Source organism: Bos mutus, chromosome 1, assembly GCF_027580195.1.
Source record: "Bos mutus isolate GX-2022 chromosome 1, NWIPB_WYAK_1.1, whole genome shotgun sequence".
Taxonomy (NCBI): domain Eukaryota; kingdom Metazoa; phylum Chordata; class Mammalia; order Artiodactyla; family Bovidae; genus Bos; species Bos mutus.
Genome location: NC_091617.1, coordinates 146,303,628 through 146,319,528, shown reverse-complemented (window position 1 = coordinate 146,319,528; position 15,901 = coordinate 146,303,628). Strand labels below are relative to the sequence as shown.

Below are 15,901 nucleotides of genomic sequence, written 5' to 3'. Positions count from 1 at the left end.
TGCTAAAGTGGTTTAAAAACATTATCAGGGGCTTATTATTCTGGAATAATCTCAAATTATTCCAAAAACTGAGTGACATACTTTTAATCATGAAAGTAAGAGGCGCTTATAGGAGAGAACTACAGAAAAGCGAAAGCAAACAAAACAACAAAAAAGCAGGGAGGGAAGGCCGAAGAAGGAAGAAAGAGCAGCTGTGGCGATATCCTCGAGGTAATCTTTTGCTTATTTCTAGTGGTTTCCTTGGGATAAACTCCCTAGAAGAAAAATTTCTGGGTAAATGAGTTAAGATATTCGACATATACAATTAATCTGCCCTTTAGAAATAATTCCCTCACTTTAAGGCATAAAACTCCCCAAATCATTTCATATACTCTCATCTTTATTTGTAGTGTTTTTTTAAAAATCCCATCAAATTTTACAAACAGTTGCTTTAACTTACTTAAATGTTAGTGAGATTGAATACAAACGTTTTAGTGGCCATTTTTATTTAATGAATTGCCCATTTTCTCTTAATGAAGAGTTTCCTTTTCCCTAATAATCTGTAATATTTCTTCAGCAATTCAGGAAATTAACCCTTAGTCATTTTTGTTACAAATGCTTTCCCATGTTTGTAACTTGCCTTTTAATTTTGATGATATCTCATGTCAAAGTGAAACCATATACTTTAAAAATAGTCAAATCAATAAATCATCTTTTATAATTTCTTTTGCATTCATGCCAAAGAAACCTTCATCATATTGAGATTAAGTTAAATTACAAGTTCCTTTTTCACAGCTAATTCTTTACCCATCTGGAATTTCTTTTTGCCCCGAAGAATAAATATGCATTTTCCTCTCCCTAAGAGTTAAACTAATTTATTGAGTAATCTTTATCTACTGAATAATCCATCTTTTCCCAAGAGTTCTGAAATGTCATCTTTATCATAATCTGATTCTTTGGCTTTCATTTTTTCTGGGTTTGTTTTTACTGGTATTCTACTAATTTATACATTCTTAACAAGAACTTTACTACTGTCACGATTTGAGCTGTAAAATACTCCAGTTCCCCATATTTTCTATCCTTTTCCTCAAAACTATTTTGCCTATTCTAATAACTTTTTTCATCCAAATGAAAATGTAATTTAGTTACAGAAAATGCTAGACAAAAACTATTTTTTACTGTGATTGTATTAACTTGAATAAAATAGATATTTCTAAGAATACCAGATCTTCCAGTCCAAAAATATGTACAACTGCATAGTTTTTATTAGGTTGATTACCAGGTTTTAGTCGTTGGTGGCGGTGTCCGTGATCTTCGGACTGGAACGTTTCCTTTCAATATGTTTTCTAAAACTATTTATGGATGCTTTAGTAAGAAACAGCTCTTGCCTAAATGCATCTTCTCACTTTCTTTAATGTTCTCTTCCCTCTACTTTCTGTGACCTCTCTCCAGAGTCTACATTTGCCCATACATCATTTACTTTTATTTATTCCAAAAATTATCCGTTAACTACCTATGATGTTTTGAGAACACAAAAATGAATGGAGTGAGCACCTCCCAACCATTACGGAGCCTGTGATCTAGACAGCAAGACACATGATCAAATGAGTACGGAAGTACTGCATGGTTATAAACTTGGCAAGTGATACATATATGTATATGTACGTGCGTATGTACATCCGTACATACCTAGGAAAACCCAGCTCCTACTATATGCTCAGCATATACAAGGTGCTCATTGCATAGTGACTGGATGAATGAAATAGCTTCCACCAGAGGGGTACATATCATTTATCAACACATTGGTAAAAGCTACAATATGATGAAAAATGGAAAAGAATTGTACTGAATTATACTTCAGTATTTCCCATCAATAAAAAAATGCTTTTTGTACAATGGAAAATTGTAAAATTCAGAATGCCCTGAATACCTCTAAGACAGCCTTTTACACATTCAGGCTTCACATCCAACTAAACTAGGTACATTTTTCTAAAACAGACTTGGAAAAAATTGTTGATCTTACTCTCAATTTTAGACTAGTAAAGCCTGATTATTAATTACAATTGACAACCAAATAGATATCTTTAAATGAAAAGAGATCTGGAAAGAATGATAATAAATTGTTTAAATGAAGAGAGATCTGGAAAGAATGATAATAAATTCAATGTGCTGTAAATCTGATAAAACGTAACAAAAAAGAAATGTATCATCAGTTTCCAAAATCTGTGTTTTGTTTCCACCCGCACGTCAGTGTTTCTGCTTGCTTACAGCCTTGTTCACTGCTGGATCCTCAGTAGTCACTGCACTCCAAACTCATGTCAGTTGAAAATAAAGGTAACAAAGTTTTCCTCATCAACAGCCTGTAGGCTCACAAAATTGAACCTGTTCTTTTATCTGCCTGTGTTCATTTAGCCCACCAAGCAGTCTTTATTAAAGCTGAGGCATCAGGCAGTCAAAGTTCATTAATACCATTTATATAATCTCTGCAGTTTCAATTAACTCAGCAAGACATTCTACTACATGATAACAGTCTCATTAATTCAATAAAATCCCATAACTATTAACAATATGGTCGATGTTAAACGGGGTGTCACCTAGTACAAAATAATAGCTTTAACAGCTTGTGATGAAACTCAAGGTTTTTTCTTAAATTTGATCTGGTTAAATATCCAATCCTCTTAGAGTAAGGGATTATTTCTACCTCTATAGAATCTATAGAATTTTTAACATGTATATGGAGTAATTTTAAGTCTAAGAAGGTTGATGCGCAGCAGTAAGTTAATAATAGTTTCCTGCTCAGTGACCGATAGACTTTGTCTAAATTATCAAGCGTGTCTGATCTGACCCACTTCTCTTTAGTTTTCCTTACAAACGAGTGTGCTGTGTGCCTTACAAATCGATGGACTACACAATTATAATGTGTTTTTTTTTTTCCTTGTCTGTGAATCTAGTTGTTTCTTTCTCTAAAGAAAAAGGGGAAATAAACGTATAACTTGGCATAATTATATTCTAACCTCATTGGCTATCATCAAAGTTTTCATCATGAGATACTCCCAGATATTTCAAAGAGGAGACAGAAGACTGAGGAGACAGGCTTGATGACAAAAGCCAACAAAATGAGACAGAGAACAGAACAACGGAAATGAACCGGGATCACTGGCGAAGAGCCTGAACCTGATGACTTCTTGAAAGTGTGTTAGTAACATTCTTAGATTTTAAGTCATTCTTACTAGAATTTTCTTTTATTTGCTTCCAAAAAATCTTGCACAGATGGAGATTTATTTTCTCCTGTCTCCTTTCTGGTTTGCTGTTGGTTTCCGCACTTTGGATCTGATCTGGACAGCATATCTTGCTAGGGAAGGCCTTTCCTACCCTGAGGTTATCAAAAAATCCTCCTAAATGTTTCTTTTTTCCCAGAATTTTTATGTAGTTTTAGTTCTTACAATTACACCTTTAATTTAATCGTTTTTAGATGGAAAATCAAATACAGCAATTCAGTATCCTTTTCCCCTTGAATGGAAATGCCCTATCTATCTCACATGAAGATCTCACTTATGATTGGACCTGTTCTTACCTTGTTCCACTGATCTCTCTCTCAGTTTCCACACTACTGTTACACTGGTTTGATCATGTAACATTTATAACTGTTTCCATGTCTTCCTATGTCATTCTCCCCTTCCCCTAAATTCTGTGGCAACTGAAGCACATGTGTTAATTGACCATAACCATGATCACCACGGTAACTACCAACACGAAGGCTTAGGAGCACTAATGCTTTTAACTCTACAAGAGCACTGCCCTCATCAGCAAAGCTGTGAGAGCAGAAGAGGCGAGTCTGTGTGTTGTCTAAGAAGCGTTAGAGCTGAGACACAGATGAAAGAATCAGAGTCTAGACGCAGTGCTCACAACCAGCAAGCTATGTTCTTTCTTGCCATTAAAATTACTATAAAGCTTTTGGGCACTAAAGTTAAAATAACTGTGTCCAGTTTTAAAAAACTGTATCTCTTTCACTTAGCCTATCAGTGGAATGATAACACATTTACATACTAATTTAGGAAGAAACAGTATCTTTCCTTAGTATCTTCCACCTAAACACGTGCTGTCACTTTTCTGTTTATTCAACTCTACCTTTACATCCTTCTGTGACATTTATAGTTTTTATTCTTATATTCTTATAAAAGCTATATATAGCTTTTATTCTTATATTACTAAATTTATTCCTAGACATTTTATAGTTTTGGTTGCCATTATGAACAGGATATATTTTTTCCATTTCCCATTCTAAAAGCTCATTATCACCATGTAATTAATATAAAATATATATTAGTAATATCAAAACTAAGATAAAATTAGTTCTTTTGCATATTTTCATGTATAGAATAACAAATATATTATTTAGGACAACTGCAATATGAGTTGGTTTATTATCTTTAAATAAATCAAGTTTATCTCAAAGTATAAATAAACTGCTCTCACCATGCAGGTGTTTTCTGTTATACTGAATTTGGGTGGTCACCAGTGGACATAACAACTTTGGATTGTTAGAGAATTTATTAATAGTTTGAATCCTCACTTAACATGTATTCTGACATACATTAGAGTATCTAACTTTGTATATTTTTATTGGAATCCCATTAGCTTAAGTAGAAACCTGGATACTTCTTTATATATTAAATAATTTACATTTCAAAATGAATACACATAATCCAATAACCTTCTTTAATTACGAGATGAATTAAACATCAAGATCTCAAGAATATCATATAAATTCCAGAAAGTTTAAAGGAACTTTCTGAAGGTATATCGCCAGTAGATTTTAAAGAGTAAGAGGACACTTGATCACTTCCTCCACGGCATGGCATGCATTTATAAATGCTGTGCTTAGAAACAACATTTATATATACAACTCTGAAAAGTTTTATTACTAGATTGCCTTCAAAGATGCTGTTTATAAACAAACTCCCAAAAGTTGAAAGAAAAGATTGAATGCCTTATAGAAGACAATTTGGCGGAATGTCTTATAATAAGGAAGAAGCATATGTGTGCCAGTGAGCTTGCTTTTCTCACCGTGCAGCTGACAAGCAGCTCTTTGATTGCTTTACTATTATGATACAACTTTGGATACAATAAAGGCTACATTATTGCTCTATCATTTGTCAAGCTGTATAGAAAATTCTGAGTCAATGGATGCCACCTGTACGATATTTTCATTACCTGTTTATAAAGCAACTGCTCGTTTTCTCTAGCATAACAGAAAAGAACATCTGTAAGAATTTTTCTCACACTTTCTTGTTGGAAAAACTGCATTTCAGGAAACCTGAAAAAAGAAAACAGAGGGTTGAAACTGAGTAACACGATTTCAAGAATTACCCTCAAACTCTCCTCTCTGAGAGGTGCCAAGGGCGGCTTCTGGTTTTAGTACAAGTCTGTATTTGCCATGCAACTTATGCCAGAGGTGGGATTGATGTATTAAAGAAAAAAAGGATGAGAAAAGGGAGATAACTGTATCACAGAGGGGAGGGATACCTTCGACATCTAAACACTTCAAATGTCTTCATATGCTTAAGATCATCACGTGATGAATAAACAGTTTTTAAGCAAAATGACGTTGGTGTGGGGGATCGCTTTGTTTAATCCCATTTGGTATAATGTGATTTTGTAAATACCAACTCTGTGAAAAAATCATTATCTTTTTTTCCATGCAAATATCAGAATTTAAGTTATTACACATGACCACACCATTAGTTTTATTTAATTAAAACACCACTTTAAATGGAATGAGTTAGTCAATACTGCTTAAATGATCTCTGGATCAAAAATTCTACCAGGTGCTTTGAGGTAGTCTGAAATAAAAAGGGCAGAGTATTCACCTGAAAGGAGCTTAAATAGTTGTTTATAATGAAAGATGGCAACAACCCAAAGAGCAAATACAGAGGAATGCAACACACAATGAATCTGTCAGCCCTGTGTATACGCGGCTTTCAAATCTGCAGATTCAACCAACCATGGATCAAAGATATTTAGGAAAAACAAATTTTAGAAAGTTCCAAAAAGCAAAACTTGAATGTGCCAGCCTGCCAGCAACAATTTACACAGTATTTACACTGTATTAGCTATTATAAGAAATCTAGAGATGATTTATGTGAGGATAGGCACAGATTATATCTGTGAATATTACTGCATTTTATACAAGAGAGTTAAACAATCCATGGATTTTGGTATCTGTGGGAGTCCCGGACTCCATCCCTCATGAATACCAAAAGATGACGCTATAAGGGAAGAATGAATGTCATCCAAAAATAATCAGCCAGGATATAATAAAAGTAATACAGATAACCCTTACATGCATACACACTGACAGTGAAACATCAGAGAAGTTACAAAAACAATCCCATTTACCATTGCAACGAAAAGAATAAAATACCTAGGGATAAACCACCTGAAGAGACAAAAGACCCGTATGCAGAAAACGGTAAGTCACCGATAAAGGAGATCAAAGTCGACACCAACAGATGGAGAGACGCCAGGTTCCTGGAGTGGAAGAACCAGTATCGGGAAAATGACCACACGACCCAAAGCCGTCTACAGAGTCAGCGCAGTCCCTATAAAACTACCAGTGGTATTTTTCGGAAAACTAGAACAAAAAGATGGGTGGATGGCATCACCAACTCAATGGACATGAGTTTGGGTAAATTCCGGGAGCTGCTGATGGACAGGGAGGCCTGGTGTGCTGCAGACCATGGGGTCGCAAAGAGTCAGACATGACTGAGTGACTGAACTGGGAACAAAAAAATTTACAATTTGGATGGAAACACAAAAGATGCTGAATAGCCAAAGAAATCTTGACAAAGAAAAACAGAGCTGGAGGAATCAACCTTCCTGACTTCAGACTAGACTACAAAGCCACAGTCATCAAGATAGGACAGCACGGGCACAAAAACAGAAACACAGGCCAATGGAACCAGACGGAAAGCCCAGAGGTAAGCTTACACACCTATGGGCACCGTATCTCTGATGAAGAAGGCAAGAACATACAATGAAGAAAAGACAGCCTCCTCAAAAAGTGGTGCTGGGAATACTGGACAGCTGTGGGTAAAAGAATGGGATTAGAAGGCTTCCCAACATCATACAGAAATAAGCAGTCAAATGGGTTCAATAACAAAAGGTCTGAACGAGAATTTTTAGGGGAGGAGGAACACAGAACGTCTGTGGGAAAGGTCACCCCATCAGAAGGAAAGCCCTGAGGGCTCGATTCTGAGCGCAGCGTGGAGCTAGTGACACAGAGAGCACGTGCTTCCGGGAGGTGCCGCCGGCTGGGGCAGGACAACAGGGCGCAGGAGAAGCGGGAAGCACAGGCAGGAGCTTCCAAGGCAGCATTAAGCGGGGGGAGAGCCACAGATGACACTACATTTCTGAAGCCAAAAGGAAAGAAGAGAGTACTGGAGGGACTCTAATTTGGAAAAAGACTGCAAGAGGAGAGTTGAGAGGAAGGAGAGACGAGGATATTACACTGAGGTGAAATAGAGAGTCACAGGCCTGAGAAGAGCCTGTGTTCAGCTTTCTGCTGCACAGCTGCTGGCTGCGGGACTGGAGTAGACGGTTGCCTAATGGCCTCATCTCTGAAGCGGGATGATCACACTGCTCTTGGGACCAGGTGAGACGCTGCGGCAGCAGCAGGAGCAGGCCTAGCGGCAGGCGTCCAGCTCAGAGGCCACTGCTGGCCTGAGAATGGGCACTTGGCATGCCACACGCATGAATGAGGAGGCTTGGGTACCGGAAGATAAGAGAGTGCATGGGAGGCTGGAGACCGAGAGCACAGAGGCACGGGCCGCATCAGGGGACAGAAGAGTGGTCCTCCCTAGTCTCCAGAGGCGCAACCGTGGCTGTCAGTCACGTTCCGACTACTGCTTCCTACCGCTGGTGAGCTCAGCTGTTTTCTGCGTCCGTCTGATCCTCTCCAGGGCCCCTGTGAGAGTTAGAACTTTCTTTCCAGTTCAGGCTGGGACCCTGTGTGGACTATGCTAGTGGTTTGTGAGGCATCTCTTTCCTGATTCTAATTTTTATAATAAATTATAGCCTGTTTCATCTTTATCTGTTCATTTGACTTTGGCTTGAAATTCCCTTGGGTATATAGTTTGTCCCCAGACATAGGAGTCTGACCTCTTCTCCTGCAGGAAGGAAGCCTCTCTTTTGGGGCTTGGAATAAACAGCCCGTGGGCTATCTCATATCCATGCATAAATCTCAGTGTGCTGGCCCTCTAGATAGCCCAGACTCAGGCTGCTGCTGCTGCTAGGTCGCTTCAGTCGTGTCCGACTCTGTGTGACCCCATAGACGGCAGCCCACCAGGCTCCCCCGTCCCTGGGATTCTCCAGGCAAGAACATGGAGTGGGTTGGCCATTTCCTTCTCCAATGCATGAAAGTGAAAAGTGAAAGTGAAGTCGCTCAGTCGTGTCTAACTCTTAGTGACCCCATGGACTGCAGCTTTCCAGGCTCCTCCATCCATGGGACTCTCCAGGCAAGAGTACTGGAGTGGGGTGCCATTGCCTTCTCCAGACTCAGGCTGGAGTTCCTAAAGAGGAGAAATTATCTGAAAGTAAAGTCAGAGCAAGAATAATAACTATATCTTAGAAGACAAAGAAGTTCCAAAAAGTGTCAAAAGAACTAAAGTAGGAGATACATACAAAAGCTTGTTAAATGACTTATTTAGGACAAAAGAAATCTGCTAAAGCCTTTAAAAAGTCAAATACCCCAAATTAGAGCAATTAGGATGAAAGACAGGTGACTAGTTAATAAAATGCTGAGAAGAAATTTCCTGGAAAAACTTACGTCACCAAAGTAAAAATAGAGTAATCCTTCTGAGGTGAAATTGTTTCCTCTCCTTGTTCGTCGGATGACTTAAATCTAGCCCTGCCTTGAAGCAGGCTTCCTATCTCAGGACTGGACAGGTCACATGGCTGAGTGATTCTATATATCTGCTTCTTTAACACCACTTTGGAAATTGTCTGTGCACACTGGACCACCAAATTCCCAATGGCTGCTGCAATCTGAACGGATTATGGGAGAAAGTGCTAAAAACTACAATATTCACTTTGTAACAAATATCCATCAACTATGAGTTTAATACCTTACTAAAAATGTAAATTATATTACATGTCAACTTGCAGTTTCATTTAAATGCATACTAACCACTCACGAGATTAAAAACTAGAGATCTCTAAGAATCAAATTGCAGGTAGCTAATTTAAACTACCCACATTTAGCAAATACCCAATCAACTGAAAACGTGCATTAGGCAGACAGGGCATAGCTGTGTGACGGCGCACTGTCCCCAAGTCTAGTCTATAGCTGAAGTGCATTTATGAAGTTTCAGGGTGCCCTCTTTTTCAGAAAAGTATGACGTTCTCTAAATTGTGATGAAGAATCCATAGCATGAAACAAGTAAGGTATGAAAGATTTCAGAAGAGCTCTGAAACAGAGACAAAAGTTTATGCTATTTTCAGAATTTGGAAGAACTGACATTCAGAGAAGTCACCAGCTGAAAGAATCCAGCTCAGAAGGTAATAGGTAAGAACCGAACTGGAGAGATTAACACCCGCTCCAGTGTACCTGGGTAGTGAACAGGGTAGCAGTACTTCCCAACCACTTTGCTAATCAATGAGTCAGAGATAGGCAGTGGAGTAAAATTCCATGAGTTTAGAGTTACACAGAAGAACCTACGAGTCATAATGTTGATGAATATACTTGAATAATAACGTATTTCCTACAACAAATACTTGATTCTTGTATTATCAAGCTTCAAGTGAGAAGGCATTCTATCTACAGGAAACAGAAATAAAAGGGAGAAAAGCAGTGAGCAGCTTCTCTAGGAATAGTGATAGGCAGCTTTGATGATAGGTTTTAAGCTTCAAAATAGCTTCCCTGACATCTGGTGTTGATTCAGGGCAGGTAATCTGAACAGCAGTCTAACCCAAATTATCACTGGGAAAGAAAAATCTGCTTTTGAAACAATAGCAAAAATCACAGAATACAGACCAAGGCTGGGATCAAAGTTGTTAAGATTTTGAAAAATCAAGAGTGACTCTGCAGTTTCATGCAAAAAGAGAAATGGTGGTAAATTCATTAAAGATGAGAGAGAGAAAAAAATTTATGACTGAACTAGAGAAGTTTCGGAGAAGGCAATGGCATTCCACTCCAGTACTCTTGCCTGGAAAATCCCATGGACGGAGGAGCCTGGTAGGCTGCAGTGCATGGGGTCGCTGAGGGTCGGACACGACTGAGCGACTTCACTTTCACTTTTCACTTTCATGCATTGGAGAAGGAAATGGCAACCCACTCCAGAGTTCTTGCCTGGAGAATCCCAGGGACAGGGGAGCCTGGTGGGCTGCCGTCTATGGGGTCGCACAGAGTCGGACACGACTGAAGCGACTTAGCAGCAGCAGAGAAGTTTATGATTCACTCAAGCCAAACCATCAGAAAGAAGAGAAAAAGGAGAAAAGAATCACAATAAATGGGAACTGAAGATGAATTCCGTTATTATACAAAATGAGAGTCCAAGAGAAGGAATTTCTGAATTTGGCCAAAAAAGAAAGTAGAGATGATAAATAGGTGAGGATGAACTGATAAGCAAAGAGAAAGGAATATCAAAGTATTCCATGATGGGATTTAGACTAATATCATCTAACATTTTTACTTGGTAGAAACAAAGGTAATAATTCTGATTCAACTTAATTGATCAACATTTAAACTACAGGAGTTTCTCTCTCAAGATTTGTGGAGGTATTAAACAGACAAATTTTATATACTGCAAATTAACATCAAGAGGTATAAACATAATATCAAGAGGTATAAACATCTGGTGTATGCATTTTGTTTTGTAACTTGAAATAACTCCAAATTCATAGGCAATACAGATTTCATTTTAAGTTTAAAACATATTTCATTATAGAGAATTCCAACATTTATAAAGAGAAAAATGGACGGAACCCCAGCACAGTCGCCCAGCTTCATCACTAATAATCCCTTTTACGTATACTCCTCTCTCAGAGCTGCACTTCGAAGCAAACCTGAGACATCACTAGTATTGCAGGACGAATTTATTACTAAAATATAAAGACTCTCTAAAAACACAACCATAGTGCTACTTTAACACTATAACTAATAATCGACTGATTAAACCAAATATGCAGTCAAATGTTCAAATTTCCCTAAAAGTTTTTCAGTTTGTTTCAATCAAGTTCCAAGAAGCATCTGTACACTGAAATTTGTTGATATATCTCTTAAGACATATTCTACAAACTTGTCCCTTTTTGCTTGCCTTTTCTTCCCTCCCTCTTTTTCTCTCCCTCCCTCTCTCACAATGCATTTGTTAGAAAAGCCCAACTCTCTGCCCTGTAGCAACTTGCCGCATTCTTAATTTTACTTGCTGTGCTTCCATTTTACGGAAGCACATTCCTCGCCCCTGTATTCCCATAAAGTGGTAAGAAGGTCTAGAGGCTTCAACAGGTTCAAAGTCAACTTTCAACACGATCCTTCATGGAAGATATGGTCGCTTCAAGGGCACGTTCCCGAATCCTTCAGCGCTCCTCCCACACAGAGGTGGGGCAGCCTAACGCCACCCCCCTGCACAGGCACGGTCCTCAGTGACAAGCTTCTCATGAAGAGATGGCAACGCGAGCAATGCTGCCACACAGCTTCTGTCCACCTCTCCGTCTGCAAATAGCCGTGGAACTCAGACACTACGCTACTAGGAAGTCAAGCAGCCAAGAGAGGCCCTGGGGAGGTGTTCCAGCTCCAGCTCCAGAGATTGTCTCTGCCGAGTTCCAGCCTCAAAAGCCAGACAGATGGACATGCCTTCCGATGATTCTAGTCCTTAAACTTCGAGCTGGTCTGGCTACCACTACATGGAACTGAGGCAAATGGCCTGTTCAGCCCTCCTCAAGTCGGAGATTCATCAACAAAACTGATTCTGCTGTTCTCTGAAGCTTTGAGGGTGGTTTATAACACAGAAGTGGACAACGGGTACAGATGGAGCCGGGTACCTTCATCAGGAGGCAGAGATCTTTAGGTTTTCTCTCTTTCTGTGATGACCATTGATCACTGTCTAGACTGATTCATCAGACGTTGTAAGATGGTAAAACTATAACTCTATCATGTTTTCTTTCACTGTTATCTAAAATACATAATGAAGAAAAATTGACCCTTGTCAATGTTTAGTTATCCTGAAGCACAGACCACTATCATTTTGAAACAATGCTGCTGATTTCCATTACATTTACTCATGGATGCCTGTGGACACCTAAGATCTACGAATGACAAATGGCACTGATTCTGTCACGAAAGCAGTTTATGACAACTATTTTACTTGCTTTCTGGATATCTTTCCATGTGGCTGCAGGCTACGGGGGTGAATCAAGAAGTGAGAGGGGCAGGACAACAAAACCCCAACTTCAGACCAAGAACCAGGAGCCCAGGTACCTGACGGGAGTCAACCCGGAAGACCTGAATTCAACAGGGCCTGGCTGGTCATGACCCAGACAAAAAGGGAGTGAGGCAAATATCCAAGGAATATCCATGATGGAGAGTTCCTCAGACAACAAAGAGACACAACGAGTGTTTCCTAAGCAAGAAAAGGGTTAAGACAAGAGTGAAATGACAAAGGGCTTTGTCACTGCATTATGGCACCTAATTAGGTAATTAGAAGTATTAAAACAGACAAAGCACTGGGCCCAGATGAATTACTGAAGATGCAAGTATTCAATAAGATGTCCCGAGGGAAAAAGCAAAGCCCTTGGTGAAGGTTTATCGCCAAGCAGGAGGATGGAGCCGCACCGGAGGGCTTGCAGGAACAATAACTGATGCTGTGTCCACACTTCAAACCCAGAACTTCCACCACCAGCATCCATCTAAAATTTAAAATGAGCTGATGAAAACTCCCTAGAATACGATTAAACACCAAAATAACTATAATGTCTTACTCTAGTTCACTGTTTTATTAAAGGAAAACTGAAATAAAAATCAAGCAAAAACCAGAGGGGTGAGGTGAGCCGGGATGAAAGGAGCAGACACTTTCAATTCCTGTCCTCCCTGCTTGGGATGATGGCTTCACCACGCCACATTCAACCGAATCTGCCCTCTCCTCTTTTCAGGGAGGAAGCTAGACTGAACACCCCAGCATCCTCTCCAGGGCGCCGTGGCCACTGGGACCAGAGCGGCCATGACAGGCGACCGCAGAGCGCCCCTCCTGAGCGCATCCCACCTCAGGCGCCGCCCACATTTCCACTTCCGGCTGGACAGAGCGGAAAAGGGCATCTGGGAAACCTGGGAGGCTGCATACGGACTGTGCTGGTTTTAAAAATACACTTGCCAATTCTTTAACACACTGCCTTTCCTTCTTGGGTTGTTTGCTTTAGGGGAAGGCTCCTCTAGAGAAAGGACACTTAAGCAGCACCACGGAGAGACCCACATGGGTCGTCTAGCCCTCAGCAGCCTCCACACCACCCCAGCTCCAGCTGACACCTGACTGCTCAGAGGTCCCAGGGCCTCGGCTGCTCCCAAATGTCCAACAACTATGAAATATGTAGCAAGAGATAATGAATACAGCTTTTAATACCTGGAACTGGGCTGTTTCCTTTTTTTTTTTAATATGCCGTAGAGGTAGCTATGGGACTGGACAGAAGCTGGAACGTTGCACAGAGCCACAGTGAAAAGACTAAAGGATATGAAAGAGACGATTAGCCAGCCAGACAGCCCATGAGGCTGCCAGCGAGGGTGAAAGTCAAAGTGAGGAAAACATCGTAAGGAAAGTGGAGACAAAGACTCCTTATTGGGTACTAGCAACTCAGCAGTATCTGTTTATTTGGATATTGCAAAGGTACCCAATACCCAGGTGATCGGGCCCAAGAGCCTGTCTAGGCAGTGCGGAGCTGCCCCTGGGCTGCGTGTCCCTTACAACGAAGGAAAGAGGGAAGCGGAGGGAAGCACTGCTCAACACGAAGGGATGTCAAGCCCAACCTTGTCTCCTTCTCATCCTCTCGAGCCACACATGAAGCATTAAGACTCTACTTCTGGGCCAAGATCAAACATAAGACACAGAAAAGCAAGGTCGAAAGATGTAACAAAGGGTGTGAATGTAAAATTCTTTGTTAAGCTCTCAGAAAACTCAGAAGTGGCGCCTCAGAGAACCCTCCTGTCAGACAAGACACCCCAATGCCCTGGAAGGACCTAAAAAGTATGCCTGACAGAGGCTGCAGTAGTCAGGGGTCAGGAACACTGCTAAGCACCCCACACTGTACAGCAGAGAGTTAATTGGTCTAAAACGTCAATATTCCCAAGGTTGAGCAACTCTATTAGAATATGTGAACCCAGAGGGCAGAAACCATAGGGGCGTATTTAATCTCCACAGTTTTCTGGGTAAGACTTGAAGCAGCCCACTCATGCTTCCATCTCCTGTTTGCTCCACAAAGTGTTATGCATACAGAAGGTGTTCAATAAGAGCTTCTTCAATTGAAAAAACAAGTGGTAAATTCAGGCAAATAAGATTAACATAAAATATTACAGACTAGCAGAAAGACCTGGAGTCCCAGGTAGTATTTCCACTGCAGCCAGTTATATTTTCTTAAGTCATTCTTTCTGAGCTTCAACTTTATGTACTTGCAAAATAAAAGGATTTAAGATGATTACCAACGACACAATGCTTATTATGGATGCCAGGTGCTGGGGAACAGCAAAAATATAAAAACATAAAACTTAAGTACTTAAAATCTAGACAAGAAAATAGATATTACACAGATATTTTTAAAGGAAGATAATTACAATAAAATCTGCAGGGCTCTAAAAAAGAATGGAAGAGGCAGTATTTTCTTTTATCAGGATCCTCAACTTCTAGAACAGCAGCTGCTACCTGTCATTTCTCAAGTAGTATTTGCTGAATGAATAAGTAAGTCCAGAAACCTACAAACCAACCAACCAATGAAAAATGAAAGTTAAGTCGTGAACTTGGACTGGGGTGAGAAGGCAAAGCTTACTAAAGGCTAGACCACAGTTCTGCTGCCTTTGTTCTTTGCAACGAATGACGATAAGAGCATTATGTGACTTTCACAGGCCATAAACTAGAGGTGAACCCTGATTTTTAAAAGGCATAGAAAAGAAAGCAGAAATCTGTTGTGATGACAAGGGTGTGACCCAGCCCAAGAAGACAGCAGAACAATTTCCCAGAGCCTAACAGAGACAGTGGGAGTTTGGAATCGCCGCCCAGGTGAGGAGACTTAGGCTGACTGGAGATGTCCAGGAAGGACAGTGGGGATAGGCAGTGGGACTGGGTTCCAGGGCGGCGTCTGTCACCATCTGAAGAGAGGTTTCAGCAAAGGCTCTTTCTAGTTTTCCAATGCCCCCAAGTTACACAGCAAGCAACCCCACTGCCTCATTGCCTCAAATAAAAGAAAAAACAAAAAACTTTCTAATGATACCATAAAGGTGAAAAATTGAGAAGAAAAAAAAAAAAGGTAGAAATATGCACTTTAAGTGCAAGGCTCTGTCATACTGAAAGACTTCATTTTGCAGTATTTCGACAATTAAGAAAAAATTTTAAAGCAATTTAAAGCATTTATCCTTCAAATAGTAAAGTAGTGTCAATTCCAAATCTGCATGAAAGTTCCTAAAATACTGTGACTCTACTGAACGGGCTGGGCGGACGAGGAAGGGAGTACTCTGCCACCCAGCGGACTTTACCTTTTCACCTCTTCATGGTCAGCATGTGAAGCCCCAGTTTAGAAATATAAACAGTGGTAAAAGACGCTGGCTTCATTACACAGCCCATCTCCCAGGGAGAACCCTTCTGGCCCGCAGCTCGGGGCGGACTCTGCGGCCGCTGCCACCGGGCTCCAGCGGCCAGGGGCGCGGGTGCAGTCACAGCACCAAGACCGC

At 40.3% G+C, this 15,901-nt stretch overlaps 1 protein-coding gene across 1 annotated transcript in view; it reads right to left on the bottom strand.

The window, feature by feature from the left end:
• TBC1D5 (TBC1 domain family member 5) overlaps positions 1-15,901 on the bottom strand; it is a 595,923-nt gene that overhangs the window by 249,586 nt on the left and 330,436 nt on the right. The window contains exon 10 of the mRNA XM_070377101.1: positions 5,194-5,296. Coding sequence (XP_070233202.1) covers positions 5,194-5,296 — 103 coding nt within the window. The remainder of the gene's footprint in view (positions 1-5,193; positions 5,297-15,901) is intronic.